The sequence below is a fragment of the Parasteatoda tepidariorum genome, chromosome 5 (genome assembly GCF_982258835.1).
Source record: "Parasteatoda tepidariorum strain Cologne lab strain chromosome 5, Ptep-v5.0, whole genome shotgun sequence".
In the NCBI taxonomy this organism is placed as follows: Eukaryota; Metazoa; Arthropoda; class Arachnida; order Araneae; family Theridiidae; genus Parasteatoda; species Parasteatoda tepidariorum.
In genome coordinates this window covers 22,141,381-22,166,849 of record NC_141759.1, presented here as the reverse complement: position 1 = coordinate 22,166,849, position 25,469 = coordinate 22,141,381, and the positions used below count along the sequence as shown (strand labels likewise).

Here is a 25,469-nt window from a genome sequence, read left to right as displayed (position 1 = left end):
GAAGCGGTAAAATATTATTTGATTAAAAACTTAACTTCAAAAACTTATCAATAGCCAATACTATTCGACATATATCTAGTTCTCAAAAAGAGGTGCCCATTTTCAAAATTTGCCATACTTGAATGAGAAGAAACGAGAGTGATTTTAAAGATTAAACGCTAAGTTACCTACGAAAAACGGAAGAATAAAGGTGAGAAACAAAACAAGAAAATTTACAATGGCCCAGAGAGGCAAATCAAGATAAAATGCATTTTCACGCTCCATGGAGAGGAGCTGAGGAACTAATATTAACAAGGGAATCGTCATAGATATGAATTAAACAAGACACTTGCTTTATTCATATGAATTCATTCACCATTCACTTTTGTTTATTCTCATTCACATTTGGCACGCCTATTTTTGATCTCTTGAAACTTGTCGACTGTTATTTTCTGTTGATATATTTTTGGAGGAAGTTTTTAATCGGGTTAAATGTGTCTCAAGAATTGTTACACTACAAACTATAAAAAAAAGACAGCGACAACAGTCCTTTTGCTACATGTAGACCACTGATCAGAGCTACAGTTATTCACAAATGGAAGTCTAAATTAAAAGTGATAAATAATTTATCATGGATTTTTAAAGAATACCGACAACGGCCTTAGAAAGGGTTAAACACACATTTTTACTTATGTTTATTTTTTTTTTCAAAGCCGGTTATTGAGCGATAATGTTTTTTTTTTCAAGCACGCATTTCGAGATATACAGCATTTATCGAGAGTTTAAACCGAATGGATATATATGAGAGGCATCATGAATAAAACAAAAACCGATCAAACTTATTTGATGCAATTTAAGAAATATAATAAAACTATGTTTAACTTTCCTTCTGTGTAAACTAAACGATTTAATGTGTCACAGTGAATAGCAAGATCAGGAAATAAATATTGATTTTCTCTTAGTAACTGTTCTAAGCCACCAATTCAGGGTAATTTTTTTGCTAGACATAAAAGTAATAGTTTCATAAACTCTTCAGTGTTTTCATTATTAAAAAAATGCAGGCGTCAAAAGCAAATTTAGATACGTCATAATATGGTAGCTTTTCCTTAATGCTAGCTTTTTCTGTTTTGACTGGAATTCGACTGGAAAATGGACTATAGATTAGCTTTCGCGTTTTGTTTTTTAATACTTGAGTTTCGAAGTAAGTAGAAAATATTTAAATTGTATTATTAAACTATTTTTTTCTGTGTTGCAAATATCGATTACTATTTTGGATGTTATCAATTCTTTCAAAACTCTTTTTTTCTTCCCTTTTTTTTTTTTTTTAAAAAAAAAGATTTGTGAAGGGCACAGTAAAACACGATTTTTTTTTTTTAATATTAATCTTTCGCTCTGCATTATAAATGTTGGTTGCTCTCGTGGATGTTTACTAATTGTTTCGTTAATCATTTATTTTTACTGATTCGAAAAGGACATAGCAAGACACATAAAAGGAAAATTTTACCCATTCGGAATATGGATGTTTTTCACGTGCGCACACTTTTTGTTTAGATCAATTTAAGCACCATAATCTCGACTAAAGAGATATAAGAGATTGAAAAAAATTAGTCAAACATGAGCATTAATAAAAGACATCACAACAAGTTCAAATAAAAAAGTACATAATTTGTCAATTGGGTCACTTTAAGAAGAAGATCACGGATATCCAAACATGTGAACTGTGACGTTCGCTCAAGCCGATCAGATAATATGATATAATGCCGATAAGCAATATGATGTGTAAAATTTGACCTCAGTTTCTCCACATAAGTTGGAATGATAATCAACGTAAAATTAATTAAATACAGCACATCGAGTTTATTGAAATAAAATTCTTCTTCGTTTACGTCCTTTGCTTAGCTTAGACTTAATATTTGCTTCTGTATTTTCTTGTAACCATGATATATTTTTGTTTTGAGTATGAATGCATAGTTAGTTTGTTTATGTTCGGCATGGCTTCGTGTCTGTCTATGTCAGTGGTTCCCAACCTTTTGTGGACCATCGCCCCCCTCTTGGGATTGGCTAACACATATCGCCCCTTTCTCTTTTTGATCAAAAAACCATTCATTGTTGCTTGTGAGCAACCAAACACTGAAAATATGCTAAGTAAGTTATTTGATTTTAATTTAAATTGTAATGCAAATAAGGAGGCACATTTATCCTGTCATCTTTATTAATTACAAAAAAATCTGCATCTTTCTTTTTTCAAAAAAAAAAAAAAAAATGACATTTAAAACGGAATAATCAAAACAAAAGTAAATTTTTTTAAATTCATATTTTAATGTAATCAAGAAAAAGTTAAAACGTTAACAACTAAAATTTGAGAAAAAAAAATGAAGAGTGAGAAAGTACATTTTTACCACTTCATTGACTGCCATGTGCTTGATGTATTTCAAGTTAAAACTTGAATGTCTGGTTTTATGCTCGTCAGATTTAAACGCGGGTCTCCTTTGAAGCAAATGTCCAACCTATCCCTTTGATTTGTAAGCAGCTGGAAACAGAACTAAATCCTCTCTCCACTAAATATGTTGACGGGAACGAGATGAGAAGCGGCTCAGTTTGTTTCCACAATTGTGGATAAGCGTCCATAAGCTTTACCCAAGCTAACTCGTAACCGTATTTTTTAAAGACGACCTTAGCCTCAGTTATACAGGGTGTCTATAAAAGAACTCCGGGGTTTTGAGGCAAAATATTTTAATGAAATAAAAAACATACATACATGTTTTATACATGACTGAAAAGCTTACATTTTCAAGTTTTTTTTAACACTTAGTAAAGTTCTATATGAGCCCCGTTAGTGGCACGGCAGACGTCTAAACGGTATTCTACCTCTTCCCATGTCCTGGCGAGCATGTCTGGGGGGACGGTTGCCACACAATTGACTATTCGTTCCCTGAGATGTTGAACATCACGAATTTTCTCTGCATACACAAGATTCTTGATATGCCCCCAGAAGAAAAAATCCAACGGAGTCAGATCAGGGCTCCTTGGAGGCCATGGAATAGGCCCCTCCCTTCCGATCCACCTGTTGCCGAGCCGAACGTCCAATGCCTCAAGCACACGTAAACTGAAGTGTGGCGGGGCCCCATCTTGTTGAAATAACACATTGAGCCTTTTGTTGCGGAGTCGCCATCATTTCAAATTTCGCGACGTCATTTCAAGGTCAATGCCCTGCAGCGCCGCCAACAGTAGATACAAACATTCCCAATTGGTATGAGTAAAACTTTTTGAGCTACTCTTTTCAGAGAAATCGACTAAATTTTGCTATCTTTTATAGTTAGTGAGATATGAATTTTTAAAACCCCGGAGTTCTTTTATAGACACCCTGTATTTCAAATCTAAAAACCCAGTTTACAAAGCGGAAGCGAGCTTATCCACAACTTCAAAAGAGAAAGGATCGAAAATCCAATCCGAAATTTCTAATTTCATCTAATCTTTAAATCTTGATTCCATAACTGATCAAGGTGATCAATAGAAAATAAGATTTTATTTTCGAGAATCTCGATATCTGCCATTGAACACTTTTTAGGAGTTGGAAATTGCATTAGCTCTTTGCAACCAATATTTGACTTGTAGATATCAAACTTGGAGATGAATGAAGCCTTGATAATGTTAATTTTGTTTCCTTGAAGTTTTATGTTGATTTCCTTCATTTTTTCAAAACTATCAGTGAGGTACGCAGTTTCCAACTTGCGTTGCTTAAAACTCTCTCTTAAAGCAGGATCAGTGATGTCGAGAAACTCAGTAACCAAATCCAGCAATTCGAAGAAACGGCTCAGTTTCCTTTTGAAAGCCATCTCGCAGCTGTATGTAGGAGCAGGAATTCGAAATCTTCATCATTTTCACGGCAAAGTTCTCGGAACAAACGGCTATTACGAGAATTAACTTTTATTTTATTGATGCCAGAAATAACCAATTTTTCGCGGCCAAAAGTTGACGATGAATGACGTAATGAATGGTGAGATAACGTCCGGTACTTCTTTTTTAAGGTGACCCAGAAACCCAGTATGACAACCAGGCATGGTTCGAGCACCATCTGTTGCACAAGCACTTACATTTGTAAGGGAAATTTCTTTTTCCTCAAAATAGTCTTTGACCTATTTAAAAATCGACGATCCTTTTGCATCTGTGTTCAAAGTTCTTGTAAACAGCATTTCCTCGTTAATCTCCTTAATCTCATTTATGAATCTCACGTAAGCTAAAACAGCTTTGTTATCTATCACAGTTGATTCATCAATCTGCAACGCAAATTTACCTTCTTTCAAAAATCTGATGAGTTTTGATTCAACGTCGGCGGCCATCTCATCAATACGCCTGGAAAGAGTATTATTGCTCAGAGGAACAGAGTGACTTTTCAGATTTCCGCCTGCGATGCCAAAACGTATGACGAAAACGATCCTGCACTTGAATTTTTAACTATCATAATTCTTTGTCTGCACCAGAACCATAAGTGTCATATATATTTTCAATTTCTATCTCAAATAGCTTTTGTTATTAATATTATTAGCAATTTTTATCTTTTGAATACTCGTCGCCCCCTGATCGCCCCCCTAAGGATTATCGCCCCCTTGAGAAGCTATATCGCCCCCAGGTTGGGAACCACTGGTCTATGTGATAAGTAAAAAATATATAGTGAAAGAATTGCAATACTTGTGAAAGAATGTTTGTGAAAGCATATAAAGTGTGACACATAAGAGAATTGATACTTGATGGGCTTGATTTACTGAAAGTAAAATGTGAAAAACCGTTGCCAACTTGAAAAAAATGCCACATTTCAATAACCAATCAGGATCGTGGTACCCACACTACGTCACTTGCAGGTATTCCTTTTCTTGCAGTTGATTGTTTTCTAGACAGAGTTTTTTTTTTTTTATTTTCATCAGCGAGCATTTTTAAAGTTGTTTTTTTATTACATAATAATAATTTTAAATTACTTTTATGTTCTTTTTATGATTATCTTATTCAAATATACTGTCTCGGCGGCGCTGTTAATATAAATATGAATGCTGAAGAAAGACAAGAAATTTGGGAAGCCTTAAAAGCTGGAGTTGAAAACTAATACAGCCTATTGGACGAATGAAGGACAAATATCAATTGATGCAGTTTCTTCAACCATGAAGTGAAATGTTTAGCGTTTAGAAAAGTCTATCCAAAGAAGAAAAAAACATTTGACAAATGGGTAACCAGTAATCGCAATTATACGATCACAATGTTCTCTCTTTTGTGATCAATTGTAATTTCTTATAATTGTAATTTCTCTATTTTGAATTCAAATGCAGATCCCTGTTTTTATGTTTAATACTTGTTTGTGAAATAAGAGTGAATCAGTAGAGCCTTAGAGTGAATCAATTACAGAAATTTTTTTAAATAGCACATTAACTTTTACCTTTGTATTACAAATATAAGTCTTTATTTATTTACCTATATTAGATATAACTTTTCGGTATAAAGAGACAGCTACTAATAAAATTACTGAATTATAAAAATAGCAGCTTTCTAAAATCAAATTTCTCAGAACGAAATCATTGCTATATCAAAACATGCTAAAATCTTCCTTTAATAAAATTATTATCGCCGTATTGTGATATAAAATGTTTTACAAGACATTTTTTTTGTTAAAAAATAAGGATAAACAACACATTCTGGTCTGAATATTTAGGATTTTAAATTTTTTGACGTTTTAAAAGATGTGCAGCATATAAAGAACAAAAAAATCTTAGTTGCAAGTGTGTACTACACTTTCTTGGGAAAACTGAAGGTTTAGAGTTTAAAAGAATTTGAAACAGGGAACAGGAAGTGCAAAGGAACTCAAAGGAAAACTGTTTGTGAATAAATAACTGTTATAGTTACGTATAAAAAAAACTTATAAATTTTGCCTCTTAAGTTTATTCGGTAACACAAAATTTAGTGGCAAACCAATGATCGAATTATTTGCATTTGCATTTTTTTCATTAGGTGTCACAAATCTATCTGTGCCAAGCATATGCTTAGAAGTCATTACCGACAAACCAATGTTAAAATATTTGTGTGGAAAATTTCTGTCTTCCTTATTAGCAGTTGAAAACCAAAATGAACCAGGTATGTTCTAAAATTATTTTCAATTTCAAATTTGTACATAAAATGTTTGTTTGATTGAGTTATGTTTCTGATTAGGTGCCCCAAGCCATTCTGATCCAGGTATGTTCAAACATTATCTTCAATAGTAAGCCACTATTTTTTCCCTCACGTTTTATGCAGCAGAGAACATTTTCAATTACAATTCACTAAATTATTAAGCAAAATATTTGTGTGATCGAGTTATGTTTTTGATTAGGTGCCCCAAGCCATTCTGAGCCAGGTATGTTCAAACATTATCTTCAATAGTAAACCACTATTTTTTCCCTCACGTTTTATGCAGCAGAGAACATTTTCAATTACAATTCACTAAATTATTAAGCAAAATATTTGTGTGATCGAGTTATGTTTTTGATTAGGTGCCCCAAGCCATTCTGAGCCAGGTATGTTCAAACATTATCTTAGTAGTAAACCACTATTTTTTCCCCTCTGGTTTTATGCAGCAGATATTATTTTCAATGACATTTTACTAAATTATTAAACAAAATACTTGTGTGATTTTATCAGACAAGACAAGGATCAGAGTTAATAAAGTTTCAATCCTTTTGTCATGAATGTTGTAAACTGAACCATCTGACTTCTGGCCCATTGGTCATCTACACTGACGGTAGCAAGTTCGAAGACGGTAGAACAAGGAGTGGTGTTTTTGTCAACAGCAATGATAGTGAAGTCAGGATCAGTATCCGAAACCCTGACTATTGCTCAGTCTTTATATCTGATATCATAGCTATTGGAACTGCCCTTAATTATGCCCAGACAACTGATAATAATTGCATTTTGATATTGACCGATTGTAGGAGTGCTATTCAGTATTTCAAGAACTGGCCGGAAATATTTGATATTCCTGGCCAGGAGATTATGAGGCTTCTATCTGATCCCATCGCATGTCGGGGTACAGGGCAATGAGACAGCCGATGTGCTCGCAAAGAATGGCTTTTTTTTTCTTTCCTCCAAGCCCTGGGCATGTACCTAGGTTATAAAAAAAAACCCTTAACCATATAGCCCAGGACTTGGCCATTAATCCAGCTCCAGTGGCGTAGCGAGGGGGGAGCAAGGAGGGCATCATGCCCCGGGCGCTACTCACAGAGGGGCGCCAAATGGTCAGCAAAACAAAAAAAATTGTTGGATAATTTTTTATTTTAATTATAATTTATTTCTGGAAAATATATTTTAAATTTAGTGCCAGTGAAATATAATAAATGTTAATTCGTAAATAAAAAGGAACACTATCAAACTGTAATAATGTATTCATAATAGAAATGATGCGTCTTTTCTAATGTCAGGGCTGACTCAACCTGTGTCTGTCAGCACTTCCTTATGGCATCTACGCTGTGTGGTTACATATATTATCTCCAAATATTTGCAGTGTACAAGGTACAAACATCAGTGTACAAAGTGTTTGTATGTTTGTACAGTGTACAAAGTACAAACATTCTTTCTTTCAGAACACTATTTATTTTTATTTCTATAAACGCAAAGTAGCTTACGATCAACTTTATCATTAAAGTATGATCTCATTTAATGATGTTATTGATAAATTTGCTTCATCAAAAGCGGAAAATTTATACATAGTAATTAGTTTTATTAATGTATTATAATCATATTATTAAATATATGTATTTCCTTAGAGATAATAAATATTTACTTTCTTATTGTTTTAAAACTGCGTATTTTTAAAATATTTCTTTATAAATGTGTAAAATAAATAATAGGTATCTTTTGAAGTAATTCTAGATGATCATATACATTTCAAAATCTAGTCTTGTTTTCTCAACTAGATTTTTTGTTTCAAATTTAATGCCTAGCTTGAGCCTATGACTTTATTTATTTTACTTTATTTATTTATTACTTTGCGAGTATATTTTACTTATAATATTAGATGGTTTTCGAATGGGGGGGGGGGCGCTAAAAAGGTATTGTGCCCCGGGCGCGAGTTAAGCTCTCTACGGCACTGTCCAGCTCCACTCCAGCCTATATAACATGATATTTAAAAAAAAGAATTTTTTTTTTACTGAAAGTGTGGAATTTAAGACGATATAAGACAAAAAATATATATATATATACATGTGAAAGGGGAAATTATTAAAAAGAAATGAATAAAATAAATTAATAAGAAAGAAAGAGAAAAAAAATATAGCGTTAAAAAAAAAACTAATAGAGATGAAAGTGTTACTAGATATAGAGAAATCTTAATAAGTAAATATATATATATGTCTTTTTAGTAGGGATGTTTATAGACTTGATTGGATTGACGTAACTCTTTTAGTTCGTGCAAGTAAGTTGGGCAGGAAAGTGAGGAGGCTCTGTGATTACAGTCCAGATTTAAATTGGAGTCTTGGTTGGATGAGTGACAGTTTATGCAGAATTCTTCTTTTTCTGTGCAATTTTCGATACTATGACCCTTGTATCCGCACTTCTCACAACAACAGTATGACTCAGTACATGTGTTTTGGTGATGACCTATTGTCTGGCATTTTCTGCACCTTAATAAAACCAGTCTTTTTTTAATTGTGCAACATTGTAGACCAGCGTAGAAATAATTAAGATTCAAAAGCTTGATGGAGAGTTTTCTGTTGACTCTTATGATGATGTGTCTCTTAGAATTATCTCTTTTATGTGGGATTTCTTTGATCAGTTTGATGATGTCATAGGCAGGGTCGAAATTGCCATTGATTTTTATCAAGTCAATAATCTCAGTTTCTGTGAATGTGACATGTGTGTTAAGAAGAATTAAAGAAAACAACTTTACATCTTTGTCGTGATATTGGATGCCTGTCTTTTGTAAGGTTGAGAGGACCGTTTCCTTATGTTGATTGTTATGAAACGTTAGTTCTAGCATCTTGCTGTTTCTATAGACTTTTTTCACGGGCAGTTTAGATTCTTCCTGAATCAGTCTTTCCACAATATCAGTAGTGGAGCAGTCTTCTTGTGGTTTTACTATTACTGGTTTTGGTGGTATTGTTACTCGTGGAACATCAACATTGATAGAGGTAGTATTTTCTAATTTTTCGAGTCTTGCGTTGATGGTCTTTAGATTCTCTTCAATTTGATTTAGTGGGTTTGAGGAGTGAACATTTAATGAAAAGTCATCAAGTTTTATTCGTATGTAGTCAATTTTCTTGTCCAAAGATGTTTGGAAGTTTCTAGAGTTTATCAAGTCATGAGTTTCTTGTTCCGAAGTTATCTTCCTTATTTGTTGAATTGCGTTGATACAAGCTGATCGTGGTTCTTGCGGAAGGAATATTTTCTTATGATTGCTGTAGTTGATGTTTTTCTCTATTATTTGTAGAAGGCGTTCTATATCCGTTTTAGTCTGTGACATGATGGAGGTATTTTTGTTAGTAGAAGTTGGAGTATCACTGAGGATGCAGTCGTTGGTAACCGGAGAAGTATGTTCATAGACAGAAGTGAGATCAACGATTACTGAAGGTGATGTATTAGTATCAGGACATTGTGTGGTTTTATTATCTTTTCGATGAGAATTTTTTGATCTGGAAGGAGTTTCAGTGAGTGAGATATTATAGTCAACTCTTTGAAAGTTTTGTGTAGCTGTGCGTTGGGATCTTGTTGATCTTGCAGGATTTTGAAAATTGTCTGTAACTTGTGAATTAGCCATGAAAGAAGGTGGTCAATATGTAAGCAGAAAGGGTAAATAGAGGGCTTTAAAAACGTTAGTTAATGTAAAAATACAAATTTAAAAGAGTGGCAATGGTGAGTCAAAGCCTGGCCTCTGTGAAAGCCCAGAGTAGAAGTTAATTGAGAACCGATGCTCCATTGATAAGGTATGTCACCGCCAGAGAAAAGAGGCGTGGGAGGATAAATACGTATTAGATGTGCTGAAAACCTGATAGAATGCAGGAAACAATGAAGGCGGCGCTAGGCAGAGTGAGGAAACTTAATTGGTTGAAGCAGAATGATCAGTCATTAATGGATGCACTGGCTATGGCATACAATTACTAAAAGTTGCCTAAGGAAAATTTAACTGGAAACAAATAAGATAATTTAAGACAGTTAACTATATATCAAATTTAGTGCTTTTTTTTTTTTTTTTCTTTCCTCCAAGCCCTGAGCATGTACCTAGGTTATGAAAACCCTTAACCATATAGCCCAGGACTTGGCCGCTGGTCCAGCTCCACTCCAGCCTAAATAACATACAATTTAAAAAATTTAAAAATTAAAAAAAAAATAGATTTTACTGAAAGTGTGGAATTTAGGATGAAATAAGACCAAAAAAAAAATATTATACATGTAAAATGGGAAGTTATTAAAATTTTAATAGATAGTCATTATCCGCTAAGAAGTTCATAACTGTTATTAATCTTTTGTTTAAGGTATTGTTTGTAATAAAAGTTTTCTGCCAAATTTCTAAATTAGTTGGGCTAGGTTGACGACTGTGCCAGGAGACAGTGTAGGAGCAACTAGTGAGATAATGTTCAGGCGAACCTTGTTGGCCGCAGGTGCAAAGATCAGTATCTGTTATATGCAGGTAATTAAAGAATGTTGGGAATGGTCCATGACCCGTCAAGAACCAGATGACTTGTTTTGGAGGAATTGTTTTAAAAAAAGTAACATTGTTAATAATTTTGAATAGACGTCTGCCTCTGTCTGAATTATTCCATTGAAATTGCCATTTTGTTAGAAGAGAATCTTTAATACGTCGTTTAAGATATGAAACTGGAAGTGGGTATACATAATTTTTTGGTTGTCTCGTAGATTGTTTAGCTAAATCATCTGCTTTTTCGTTACCTACTCTATTGCTGTGTGCTTTAATCCAGGAAATTTGAATTGATGTGTGTTGTAGTTCTTGTTGAATATCAAAAGAAATTCTATTATTTGTGTCAAAATCAAGTATTGATGATATTGATGATTTTGAGTCTGACCAGATTACATAAATATCGTTATTATTGAAGTTTTTAGTGCTCTTAATGTATTTAATACATTCAAAGATTGCCAACTGTTCTGCTTGAAAGACCGAATTTTCCCTGTCTAATGTGTAGCTTTGTGAATGTGTAATATTGAGGAAAGCGAAAGCTGTGCCTGTGTTTGTCTTCGAGCCATCTGTAAAATAGTTTGTTTTTCTGTTAAAATCAAAATTATTCTGTTCTACTAAAGTTATTTTGTTAATTAAGTGAAAAGAAGGATGGCGATGTGGTATTTTTAGCTTTTTCTCATAGTCTAGTGTATTATACCTTATATTATTAAAATTGGCATCTTTTTGGAGGTGAGTTACGGTTGTTGAACAAGATATTGACATAATCTGTTCTGCGAGAGGAGGAATATTTGTTAGTACTTGAAGTGCTGCCGTTGGGGTAGAATAATATGCTCTACTCATGTTTAAAAGAAATTTTCTTTGAATAGATTGTAAAGAGCGATAAATACGTGGAGAGATATTCGTAGCCCATAGGCTGCAACCATGAGCTAATGCGGGAATTATTACTGTATTGTATATTAATTTTCTCGCTTTTTGGTTGATACCCCATGATTTTTGGTTGATTTTTTGAAGCGAATTTAATAATGTTTTAGATTTTTGTTTTAAAAGATTAATGTGAGAACCCCAGTTTAATTTTTTGTCAATTACTACTCCTAGATATTTAAAATGATTAGAATGTTTAATTTTAATATTGTTGATTTTAAATATTGCACTGCGATCTGTGTTATAAAAGTGGATGTAAACTGTTTTTTCTATAGAAAGATTTAGAGCATTTTGAATTAGCCATGTGTGAATTTCATTAAGGGAATTATTTGTAATCTCTTCCAAATTTCTCCTTGAGTTGGCAAAAGTCAGTATAATCAGATCGTCTGCAAAAGCTTGGATCATATAATTTTCAGAATGTATGTTAAGCAAACTATTGATAGTAAGATTCCATGCTGTAGGACCAATACATGACCCCTGGGGACAACCTTTTGAAATGTTTTTAGTTACGTAACCTTGATCTGTTGAAACAATTGCTTGTCTATTTGTGTTTATACTTTCTATGAAAAGGCAAAGATTAGAGGGAATATGATGTTTTGACAACTCATGATTAATTATACTATATTGAATGTTGTCAAAAGCACTTTTAATATCTAAAGATATAGCTGCAACGTGTTTGTAATTATTTTTTAGGTGTGTTAAATTATCTTTAAAATTATCCAAAGCTAAATGGACTGACTTGCCGAATCTGAAACCGTATTGAAAATCTGAAAGGGCGTTTACATTTTCCAAATGAAAATTTAGTCTTTTAATAATAAGTTTTTCCAGAAATTTACCCAAGCAAGGTAGAAGGGTGATTGGGCGATAAGATGTTAAATGCTTTGGATCTTTGCCCTTTTTTAGAAAAAGTAAAACCTGACCTTTCTTAAAATGATCTGGAAAATAATTTAGAGCAAGACATTTGTTGAAAAATTTAAGTATTAAAGTACTGAAAAATGAGAATAAAATTTTAACTACAATGTAATCTATTCCATCGATGCCGGGTGCTTTTTTGCTGTTAAGAGACTTAATTAGGCGTTGTAACTCATTGTGTGTGAATGGGGGATCCGGTGTGTTATTACTGTAAATTAATGGACGTGTAGGAATAATATTATCGTCAGGATAAAGATTTTTGAGAATGCTGTTTGCTTCGTCAAGTTGAGAATTGTTGTTGTATATATTTGTGAGTATTGTTGGATATGAATTTGTTCTAAATGTAGATTTATAATGGGCACCGTAAATATTCTTAGTGTTTTCGCAAAGAATCTGCCAACTTTTATATTTAGCTTGTATAATATGTTTTTTATACTCTGCTCTTTTTTTCTTATAAATTGTTTTATATTTATTAATAATCTCTGTATCATTTGATCGTTGAAAGCGTCTTTTAATTGCTTGAAGTTCTTTTTTGTAAATTGTTAACTGTGTTGTCCACCAAGTGGCATTTGTTGGACGATGAAAAAGTTTAGTTTTGTAAGTTTGTTGACAACTTATAAAAATTTTATTAATTAAGTTATTCGTAAAACTGTTTAGGTCTGAATGATTTTGTATTGTATTTAAATCATCTATTAGGTCTAGGTTAAAAGTTGAAAAAACTTTTCTGAACTTATTGTGATTTCCGTATTTCGTTTTGAATCGCGTGAATGAGGAAAAAGAGAATGTGTTATTTACTTGGATTAATATGTACTTATGGTCAGAATTACTGTTTATATCCATTACATTCCATGTTGTGGATGTTAAAACATCTAGATTATTTGTTAAAGTAAGATCAGGAAATGATGAAGTTAAGGAGGTTACAAATGTCGGTGTCGCGGGCTGGGTATTAAGAATTTTCAAATCATTAGATGTTATGAAATCCAGTAAAGCATCGCCCCTGGCATCACTGTTGTTATATCCCCAGAAGTCATGATGAGCATTAAAATCCCCACATATTAGAGTAGGTGAATTATAAAAATTTTTGTTGCTGTAATAGATTAAATCCTTCATTAAATTTATTTCGTTATTACTTGGAGAGTTATAAAAAGAGATTAATATTAATGGAGAATTATTTGATGAATTTATCGAAATCGAAACTGGATTTTGTAGGATATCTAACTGTAGAGGAGTTATTGTTTTATTTGGTATGAATATACCACTTTTACCATCTGCCGACACGAAAAGTTTCCAAAAGCTTGGGTATCCTATTATTGTTCCTTTAGGAGAATATGGTTCTTGAAAACAAACTATATCGATCCCGTGCTCAACAACCGTTTTTTGCAATAAAAAGATAGCTGCTTTGCACCTTTGAAGATTAATTTGTAGAATGTTAAGTCCGTCAAGATTTGTTGATATAGTATACTGTTTTATATCATTGTTAAATTGATTAAGCATTACTAAATGAAATTAAGTTGAAATGCTTAGAAACTAAAGTTTAAACAAGAATGAAAGTTGCCTTAAAAATTTAAAAATAAATAAAATGAGGAAAAGTAAGAAATGGAAAGAAAAAAAATATGGAATGTAAAAAGAAATGAATAAAATAAGTTAATAAAAAAAAAAAAAAAAAAAAAAAAAAAAAAAAAAAATAGCGCTGAAAAAAAAAACTAATAGAGTTAAAAGTATCACTAGATATAGAGAAATGTTAACAAGCAAATATATATGTCTTTTTAGTAGGGATTTGTGTAGACTTGATTGGATTGACGTAGCTCTTTAAGTTCGTGCAGGTAAGTTGGGCAGGAAGGTGAGGAGGCTCTGTGATTACAGTCGAGATTTAAATTGGAGTCTTTGTTGGATGAGTGACAGTTTATACAGTATTCTTCTTTTTCCGTGCAATGTTCAATACTATGACCTTGGTATCCGCACTTCTCACAATAACAGTGTGACTCAATACATGTATTTTGGTGATGGCCTATTGTCTGGCATTTTCTGCATCTTAATAAGACCAGTCTTTTTTTAATTGTGCAACGTTGTAGTCCAGCATAGAAATAATTAAGATTCAAAAGCTTGATGGATAGTTTTCTGTTGACTCTTATAATAATATGTCTCTTAGAATTATCTCTTTTATGTGGGATTTCTTTGGTCAGTTTGATGATATCGTAGGCAGGATCGAAATTGCCATTGATTTTTATCAAGTCAATAATCTCAGTTTCTGTGAATGTGGTAGGTGTGTTGAGAAGAATTAGAGAGAACAACTTTACGTCTTTGTCGTGATATTGGATGCCTGTCTTTTGTAAGGTTGAGAGGACCGTTTCTTTATGCTGATTGTTATGAAACTTTAGTTCTAGCATCTTGCTGTTTCTGTAGACTTTTTTCACGGGCAGTTTAGGTTCTTCCTGAATCAGCCTTTCCACGATATCAGTTGTGGAGCAGTCTTTTTGTGGTCTTACTATTATTGGTTTTGGTGGTATTATTACTCGTGGAACATCAACATTGATAGAGGTGGTATTTTCTAATTTTTCGAGTCTTGCGTTGATGGTCCTTAGATTCTCTTCAATTTGATTTAGTGGGTTTGAGGAGTGAACATTTAATGAAAAGTCAGCAAGTTTTATTCGTATGTCGTCAATTTTCTTGTCTAAGGATGTTTGGAAGTTTCTAGAGTTTATCAAGTCATGAGTTTCTTGTTCCGAAGTTATCTTCCTTATTTGTTGAATTGCGTTGATACAAGCAGATCGTGGTTCCTGCGGAAGGAATATTTTCTTATGATAGCTGTAGTTGACGTTTTTCTCTATTATTTGCAGAAGGCGCTCGATATCCTTTTTAGTCTGTGACATGATGGAGGTATTTTTGTTGGTAGAAGTTGGAGTATCACTGATGATGTAGTCGTTGGTTACCGGAGAAGTATGTTCATAGACAGAAGTGAGATCAACGATTACTGAAGGTGATGTATTAGTATCAGGACATTGTATGATTTTATTATCTTTTCGATGAGAATTTTTTGGTCTGGAAGGAGTTTCTGTGAGTGAGATATTGTAGTCAATTCTTTGAAAGGTTTGTGTAACTCTGCGTTGGGATCTTGTTGATCTTGCAGGATTTTAACAATTGTCTGTAACTTGTGAATTAGCCATGAAAGAAGGTAGTCAATATATAAGCAGAGATTTTTGTCAGTCAATGCGTAGAGTCAATACGTCAGAGGAAAATGACGTTTCGAGAAACTAAAGTATTAGTTACCAATTTTTTAATTTTTTATTTTAAATGGCGAGGGTGAGTCCCAACCAGTTACCCAGAAAAAATTATTCCAAGAAAGATGTAAAAATTTTTATTTAAAAATTTGATTTGATGTGATGCTCCATTGATGCTAGTGTGCGCCGATGCCAGTGATTCAAAGATTAGTGAAACAGTCGAAAATTATGATAACACTGCATTAAGTGCATAAAAACAAGTTATGAGGAAATCGTGGGGTATTTACGCTTAATGGCAGCGCTAGGCTGAATGAAAACATGAGCGAAAACAATAAAGTATTGCTTATGTGAATTAAGATATATTGTTTAGGCTAAAAAACCTATCAGCCTAGTTTAAGAAATCTACCATCGTGTCATTAAATTGTAAATTTATGATTGTCCAAGAGAATTACAGCAATGAAACTGTAAACGCAATAAATAAAGAAAAACGTTATAGCGGCGCTAGGCAGAGACAAAAATATTAAGATCATTACATTATCAATGTTAATTAATATGATAATTGCAAGAACTAAAGCATTAATAGAAATACACTAAACAAAAAACTAATATAGTCGAAGACGAAGCTAGACAGTGCTAGACAATCCTAGTTAATTGATACAAACTATGATAACTAATATTGAGCCACTGGCAACAGCACACAAAACATGAGAATAAATGAAAACCAAAATATGTATCGGTTAAAATAAAATAAAAGAAAGATCAATAACTATACTGAAGATAGATAAGAAGAAGAAATAAAGAGGAATTACAATGGGCCATGGAGTGTTACAGCTATGTAAATAATTACTTTAAGGTGATAGGTCATCGCTGTGCTAATGAAACATAATCAAACTTAATGATATAAATTAAAGTGGTGAGAGTAAATATGGCAATTTATTAATTAGTACCGGTCTTGAATAGTTGGCCTGAAGCTGTCTATCATTGAGTTGATTCTATATATCAATCATTTGATTGGGAAAAAGAATACTAATTGACCATAAGTTATGTAAAAAAATACATGAAAGACTTAGGTCGTAATTAAAGTACACACAATACGTAATTTAAGAAAAAAAAACAAAAAAAAACATGTGATTAAACTACTATTAGAAAATATGAATAGCCCTAACATATGTAAAATGATAATAAAAATGCATTGGAATAATGTATGTACAATAAGAAAGGAAAAAATATTAAAGAATTGTAAACTCTGACTTTAATATTAACTGAATACAACATGGAATTGGAAAAGATATAGAGCAGCATAAGGTCTAATTTATAGAAATTTAATAAAAGAACGTGGATGGCACGTGATTAAACGCAGTTAACTGTATCTGAAATCATGAAGTTTGTTTACAAATTGCTATGGAGAATAGAACACCGTTAACATTGAAAAGTGAAGTCTCTATAAAAATCTATGAAAAATCAAGGGATGGGAGAAAATTAAAAAACAGGATTTCGGGCAATAAAGGACATTTAGGGGAACAACAAATATAAAAAATAGATTGAAGCGAGAACAATAAGACATTAATTACAATGACCAAAGTCAGAGTTTACAAATGGTAAAATTTAACACAGCGATAGCCTATTCACATTTACGACACTTTTAAAATGATATTGAAATAAAGAGTACCAAATTTAGTGCTAAATAGATAAGATGCAACAGTAGATAACAACTGGTACTAGGCCGGGAAAAGTCATATCAATAAATGTACTAATAGAGAGAGGATAGGCCATCGCTATGTTAACAAACAATTTCTAAGTGCTTAAAAATGGTGAGAGTGAACAAACCGAAGTATTAATAAGTACTACTGTTGATGAGTTGACCTGGGTATTCCATTGGTTGTTAGTATCCAAAATCTTCCGGTAGGCTGATGCAAAATATTGCTAGATGGCCTTAAGCTATAAATGAGTATGTAAATCTAACTTGAGCATTGTTATTTGAGAAAAAAAATATTGTAAAAATGCAAAGAAAAATCAAAATAAAGCACTCGGAGACAATATTAACAATAATATAATGATACATAATTAAAAAAAAACAACGCTTAGAGATAAATAAAATGGCCCTAATCTATGTAAAAAGAAATATAAATGAACTAAGACAGCAAATGTATGATAGAATCAATATAATAAAGGTTCGTAAACAATGACTCTGGTATTAACTTAAAAACAGCATGGAATAGGAAAAGCTATTAAACTGAATAATGTCGATTATAAATTTAATTGATTAAAGAATTATGGATTTGGCGTGATTTAAAGCACTTAACTGTGTTTGCGATCATAGATATTGTTTGCATTTTGTTATGGGGAATAGAACACCATTAGCCTGGGAAAGTGATGTCTCTTTGAAATTTAATATAAAGTCAAAGGATGGGTGAAAAATTAAAAACAGGGTGACGGACAATTGAAAACATTTGAGGGACTAACATATAAAAAAATTAGATAGAAATAAAAACGTTAAGATAAAAATTTGAGTGTCCAAAGTCAGAGTTCACAAAATACTAATTTTAACATAGCGATAGCCTATACCTGGGAGCGTCAAAAAATTTAAAGATACTGATAATTAGAGTACCAGACCACCGGAAAATAAAAAGTTAATATATTTAAATAGAGAATCGCATGAAGGATTGAAATGAAATGCTTTAAATTTGAAAAAGAGTCGATAAGTTAATGAAAATTTAAGCCAAAGATAGCAATGATTACCACTTGCAGTGGATGACATGTTAAAATGGCGATCTGACACTCTAAGCCTAAATCAATGGAACATCGGGAATCTAAAACTTGAAAACGGAAAAAGAGGCCTCCCAGAGGCCGGAAAAGACTCACCAGGGATGACTTGGGGTGTTACGTGCTGTTTTTATTAAGAATTGGGTAGAACAGATAGATATTTAACGCTTTTATTAGCGATTTTTTGGAGCTCCGAATGAAGATGTTGCTTGTGTGGGAACTAGATCCCAACTCTCCGCCAAGAATGGCTGTGATCTTTCTATGGACTGTTTGAACCGTCTTACTCCCACTGAAATCCACTTACTGGGAAAACGTCGTTTGCTTCCAGTGGGCGCCGTACTACATCCCATCAGTGGTATGCTGGCAACAGCCCTGGCCGATCATTAACATGCTGCGGACCTCGGCCTTTCCAATCGGCCATGGCCAGATTTCGTAGTGGCCATCTTAAGTGTTCAAGGTATTAAAATGGGTAGAAGACTTTCCAACCTCTTTCCTACTCCAACCTGCTAGTCCTGATAACCTTCTTTTTTGCCTTGGTGCTTGTTTTAAGCAGCTGCTGGTTGATTGGGACTTTCTGCAGATATATGGGGAACTGACGCGACGGGGCCTACTGGACCTGGTCTAGGCTTTCCTTCTCCAGGGGGATATGTAACAACAACATGAATGTTGTAGCAACCCTATAAGGCAGTGGTAGGTATGACTTATTATTCATATAAGTCTTTATACCTAATTCACGTTTACGATATTTCCGCAGCAAATTAAATAAACATGTAATATGTGTATCAGTTTAACAGATGAGTCAAAATTGCTCAACTGTAAGAAGAAAATTTATGGAAACTCAGCATTATTTTAGGAAAATATACCACATTCTATTAATATATCGTTTCTCATTTCGGACTCAATGATATCCTTTTTATCCATGCAAGATTTGCATCGAATAAACATAGCTTCAGACGATAATTTTTTTTTTCATTTATTAGTACCACTAAAATTTAAAAAAGAATTTTATTAAAAAAACCTCATTACCTGCAGATCTGCAGAAGGTAATAATTCAACTGATCCGAAGCGTTTACAGAGATGCCAACTGCTCCGGACGCGACAAAATATTTTTAAAAAAAACGGTAAATAACTATAAAGTAAACTTTGCAAATATTTGACTACTTTTGTATGCTTTTTAAAAATTATAGCATGGCATACGTACTATAAAGTGGTGAATTATATAAGCCGAAGAATTATTGAGAAATAGTGGTGGATAAAAGTCTACTAAATTGAATTTAGTAAACCAAGAATCACAATTAATAAACTACCAATTTAAAATATATATTTGCTGTCCGGAGCAAGTTGGCATCTCTGCGTTTATAGAAATACCAACTGTTTCGGACGAGCCATAATAATTTAAAAAATGACGAACAACTACTAACTTATATTTGCAAATATTGGATTAAATTCGCTTACTTTTTAAACAGTGTGGCATGTTTTAACGGTTACAAGAGTTGCGAATTTTATAATCTCTTGAATTATTTAGAAATAGTGGTGGATAAAAACCTAACAAATTTAATTTATTAAATTAAGAATCATACATTAATAAACTACCACTTGAAAATATTTAATTTCTGTCCGAAGCAAGTTGGCATCTGTGCGTTTATTTACTTGTCAACCACCACAAATTCAGTTCTCAAATATATATCATGAATTTCTCCCTATAGCTTTTAAAGTCGAATTTGGGTTCATGCGCACAACTGGTTCACTTTTTAAAAGAACTGAAATAACATTTTGGCTGCATCTGCCACCGCTTGCTGACCTTTCACATAGGTCGCGAAAAGCAGCTGGCTGACAGCGTATAACATAATATAGAACTGTAAAATTTACACTCTTTTATGGAATTACAGGAAATTTATTCAAAATTTACTTAATTATTGTGATTCTTGGTTTAATAAATTCAATTTTGTATATTTTTATCCACCACTATTTTTAAACAATTTGTAGGCTTATAAAATTCACCTTTTTTTTGTCAGATATGTCATGAGAAAGTTTCTAAAAAAATAGCAAAATCCGTCTAATGTTTGCAAATTTAGTTTGTATTTATTTACTGTGGCCAGATGGGTAAGTTATGTAAAATTAGCGTGGCGCTCAACGTGTTAATCTGGTTAAATTCCACGCTACGAACTATGAAAAAACATAACGACAACAGTAGTTTTGCTATTTATAGACCACTGATCAGAGCTACAGTTTTTTACAAATGGGACCCTAAATTAAAAGTGATAAATAATTTACCATGAACATTAAAACTTGTGGTAAGAATTCTGACCACGGCCTTAGAATGGGTTAAACACACTTGTTTACTTATGTTTATTTTTTTAATGCCGATTATTGAACGATAGCGGTTTTTTTTCAAACACGCATTTCAAGATATACAGCATTAATAGAGAGCTTAAACCAAATGAATGTAGAAGAGTGGCATCATGAATAAAACAAAATTGATCAAACTTATTTGTTGCAATTTAATGGAAAAATATAATAAAACTAAGTTTAACCTTCCTTCTGTGTAAACTAAACGATTTAATGTTTCGCTGTGAATAGCAAACTCAGGAAACAAATAAACATTTACCCTTAGTAACTGTTGCAATTCACCAGTTCAGGATAATTTAATTTTGCTTGACATAAAATTAATAGTTTCATATACTCTTCAGTGTTTTTATTATAAAAACTGAAGGCGTCAAAAGCATGTTTAGATACGTCATAATATGGTACCATTACCTTCCTTAACTGCAGCTTTCTCTGTTTTGAAAGTTTATTATAAATTCGACTGGAAAATGGACTACAGATTAGCCTTCGCGTTTTGTTTTTTAATACTTCAGTTTCGAAGTAAGTTGAATTATTTAAATGGTATTATTACACAAATTTTTTTTTCTGCATTGCAAATGTGGATTACTGTTTTGGATGTTACTAATTTTTTCGCCAATATTTCGTGAGATTTGTGAAGAGCACAGTAAAACACTTAAGAAGAAATTTTTTAATAATAACCTTTCGTTTTTAAAATTTTTAATATTAATCTAATATTCATCATTATAAATGTAGGTTGCCCTCTTGGATGTTTACTAATTGTTTCGTTAATCATTTATTTTTAGTGATTCGAAATGGACGAAGTGAAGCACATAAGAAGGAAATTTTAGCCATTCGGAAGCTGTTTTAAACTTGCTTTTAGCATTTTTTAAACTTGCGTTCTAAGCTATATCCATTTTTTTTTTTGAAAACGATTTTAATATTTTCACTTCTTCCATTTCAACAAACATCTTTAAAAATCTTTCATACGTATAAAGAAAAAGATTTTAAATTTTGCCTTCAAGTTTATTCAGTTATACAAAATTTAGAGGAAACCCAATGATCGAATTATTTGTATTTGCATTTTTTTCATCAGGTGTAGCAAACCTATCTGTGCCAAGCATATGCTTGGACGTCAGTAACCAATATTAAAATATTTGTATGAAAAATTTCTATCTTCTTTATTAGCAGTAACGAGCGAAAATGAGGTAGTTATGTTAAAAAATTATTTTCAATTTCAAACTTGTATATAAAATGTTTGTGTGATCGATATATGCTGTTGATTAGGTGTCCCAGGTCATTCTGAGCCAGGTATGTTCAAGCATTATCTTGTGGTAAACCACTATTTTTTTCCTCAGGTGTTTCATGCAGCAGTGATTATTTTCAGTGACATTTTATTAAATTAGTATAAAAAATGTTTGTGTGATCGAGTTATTTTCTTTTAATTAGCTGTCCCAAGCCATTCTGAGCCAGGTATGCTTAAATATTATTGTCAAATATATGTTAAATATTATGCTTAAATATTATAGTCAATTAATATCAAAATATTTGTGTGATAGAGTAATTTTTTTTTATTTAGGTGTCTCAAGCCAATCTGAGCCAGGTATGTTAAATCATTAACACTGAAAAACCAGAATTAAAATACTTCTGAAGGAGATTTTTCTTATTTATTTCATTTTTCTTAGGTATCATAAAACAATATGATATGGGTAAGTCCAGAAATTAGTTTCGGTTTTGAATTAGTAACCAAAATATTTCAGTAACTGAGTAATTTTTTCCAATTAGGTGACCCAAGCAAAACTAACGAAATAGGTATGTTCAAACATTATCATTAGAGGCAAACCAGAATATATATATATATATATATATATATATATACATATATATATATATATATATATATATATATATATATATATATATATATATATATATATATATATATATATATATATATATATATATATATATATATATATATATATATATATATATATATATGTATATATATATATATATTCTTTTTTTCTTTTTTTAAGCATTCATTGCAGAAGAATCTGAGTCAGGTATGTTCAGAAATTATCTTTAGTTACAAATAAGTATCAGATTATTTGGGTCATAGAATTATTTATTTGTTTATTTCAGATGTCACAAATCACTCTGATTTAGGTGTGCGTAGATCTGTATAAAAAATATTTGTGTGATTAAGCTATATTTTGTATTGGGTGTCATAAACCATTATGAGCTTACAAATGTGTTCAGAAATCATCTTTAGAATATGCTTAGAAATAATTAGAAAAATCGATATTCAAGTATTTGTGTGAGAAATTTATTTCTGTGCTAATATCAAAACTCAATATCAGTCAGGTATGCTCAGCAATTTTCTTCAACCACAAACCAGCAACAAAATGTTTGAAAGAAAGGCGTTACAAATAAACGCCTCGTACAACTGAAAGCCTCCACGCCGTTTTTTACAGGTAGTCCGATCTGAGCACTATGAAGACATGCCAGTTTAGGAAAGAGCCATTTAGTGGAAAATTTAGTAAAAATAAAACCATGGTAGCAAATATATCTCTAAAATTTCGTTCAATTTATGAATATGTTTGGTTTGTCTTATTCACTTGTCAACCACTACAGATTCAATTCTCTAATATATATGATAAACTTCTCTCATTTACTTTTAAAAAAAAGGGGCCTCCCTGGCCGAGCGGTATCGTCGGTCCAAACGCTCTGTTAAGCGTGGAGGTAGCGGGTTCGAATCCCGCCGTAACCTTGGATGTATTCTTCGTGATGTCTCTCTCTGAATTGTTCTATCTGTATTTTCTACTTGACAATGACTTATAAGCCTATATTGAGCACACAAGTCAGCAAATGTATGTAATTTCAATAAAAACCAATAATACTTTCAAAAAAGGATTAGGTTTCATGCGCACAACTGGTTCACTTTTTAAATAGTCTGCGCAGACTTCTTTTAAAAACCCGTATGGAGACTTTCTGATGTAGGAGGTGATGAACAAACTCGTGTTTAGCAATTGTTCGTTTACTGTAAAAAAGTTAGTAGTTGGTTCACAATATGAACTGATAAAATATGATAAATAAAGCAAATTAGAGGGGATGGAGCACTCAGCGCCCAATGTGGTGACCTGGGTTTGATTCCCAGAGATGGTAGGTCAATACGAAGACCGCATCTGTCTCGCGCCGATCACAGTGATGACGTAAAATATCTTCAGTGGTAGACGGATCATGGTTTAGAGTTTCCTTGTAGTTAGGCTAATCATAGGAGGTGTTCATAGTTTTCCTTTCCATGTAACGCAAATATTGGTTAGTTCTATAAAAAAGTCCTCCATGAAGGCAGATTTCTCCCAATATTTGATCCGGTCGTTCTTTTGTCTTTTGGGTTGAATTCGAAATTAGAAGGCTGCGGAGTTGAGCATTGGTAGTCATAGATTCAAAATTTGGTTGGCTGCCCAGCGACGATAGTAAACTAAAGTAGATTTACCGTTTAATAAAGTTAATTGATAAAAATTGGTTTTCAGAGTTATGAAAAGTTGCACATCTATAAACCGTCACTACAGAGCTTTCGGAAATTAGACTTTTATTGTATAATTAAAAATAAGAGGTCTTTTTACAATATTAACTGATAAATATTATAAACAGAACAAATTTGTCTTATTATAAAGTTAATTAGCAAAAATAGATTTCCAGTTTATAGGTTTCTAGTTAATGGAACAGTTTCTTTCTTTCTTTTTTTTTCTTTCATTTTTTTTTCATTATGCATCCTTATCACGCATTGACAAATTTTTCTTTTTCAGTAAAATTAAAAATAAGAGGTCGCTTTACAATATTAACTGATAAATTTTATAAACGGAACAAATTTGTCGTATTATAAAGTTAATTAGCAAAAATAGATTTCCAGTTTATAGGTTTCTAGTTAATGGAACAGTTTCTTTCTTTCTTTTTTTTCTGTCATTTTTTTTTTATTATGCATCCTTATCACGTCTTGACAAATTTTTCTTTTTCAGTAAAATTAAAAATAAGAGGTCGCTTTACAATATTAACTGATAAAAAGTATTGTAAACATATCGTACAAAAGAGTTAATTAACAAAAAGGAGTTTTAATTTTGTAACTTTTTTTTTTCAGTCGGCATACCAATCCTATATTCGAAAATTATTACTCTACTGTATAACAAAAATTACAATGTCGTTTCCTAATGTCAAAAGATAAAAATATTATTAATAAAAAAGCATTCATACAATAAAATTATTTAGTTAAAAACGGATTTTAGTTCAGTGGTAATGCTGGGTTTTCATTTGAAGTCACTGCCATGAGCTCAGAAATTAATCTTTTACTGCAAAATTAAAAATCAGAGGACGTTTTACAAAATTAACTGATGAAAAGTAATTTAATTTACACAAATTACTCTTAAATATACATTTTTAACAAAAGATAACTTTTGTTGTTGTAACAGAGTTATTTTTCCTTAAGGTATCGAAGTTGAAGAGGGTATGTATAGATATTATCTTTTTCCTTTAAAAGTCAGAGAAAGAGACTGTTAGTTTCAGAGCATTGACACACAATTCCATACACAAACACTTATAGATGGTCAGAGATGACAATTTGCACAGCATTGGTAAATTAATATTTTCTAGTAGTAAAATTTTTTAATCTACTTTTAGTTTAGTATTTTTTAGTTTAAGTAATTTCACAC

The 25,469-nt window shown here is 32.1% G+C and overlaps 1 protein-coding gene across 6 annotated transcripts; it reads left to right on the top strand.

Moving 5' to 3' along the window:
- The first annotated feature begins 928 nt into the window (after window positions 1-928).
- Window positions 929-25,469, top strand: LOC122272244 (uncharacterized). 6 transcript variants are annotated; one of them, XM_087163508.1, is made up of 11 exons: window positions 934-1,180; window positions 5,974-6,096; window positions 6,172-6,195; window positions 6,332-6,355; window positions 6,492-6,515; window positions 22,210-22,233; window positions 22,340-22,363; window positions 22,446-22,469; window positions 22,546-22,572; window positions 22,800-22,826; window positions 25,247-25,343. In XM_087163508.1, the coding sequence occupies exons 1-11, from the start codon at window positions 1,129-1,131 to the stop codon at window positions 25,315-25,317; spliced, it is 444 nt and encodes a 147-aa protein (XP_087019634.1). In that variant the 5' UTR covers window positions 934-1,128; the 3' UTR covers window positions 25,318-25,343. The 6 variants fall into 6 exon arrangements, with proteins under 6 accessions (XP_087019639.1, XP_087019637.1, XP_087019636.1 ...); XM_087163511.1 differs by lacking the exon at window positions 22,210-22,233 and having other exon boundaries at window positions 930-1,180; window positions 25,247-25,363; XM_087163510.1 differs by lacking the exon at window positions 6,332-6,355 and having other exon boundaries at window positions 932-1,180; window positions 25,247-25,349.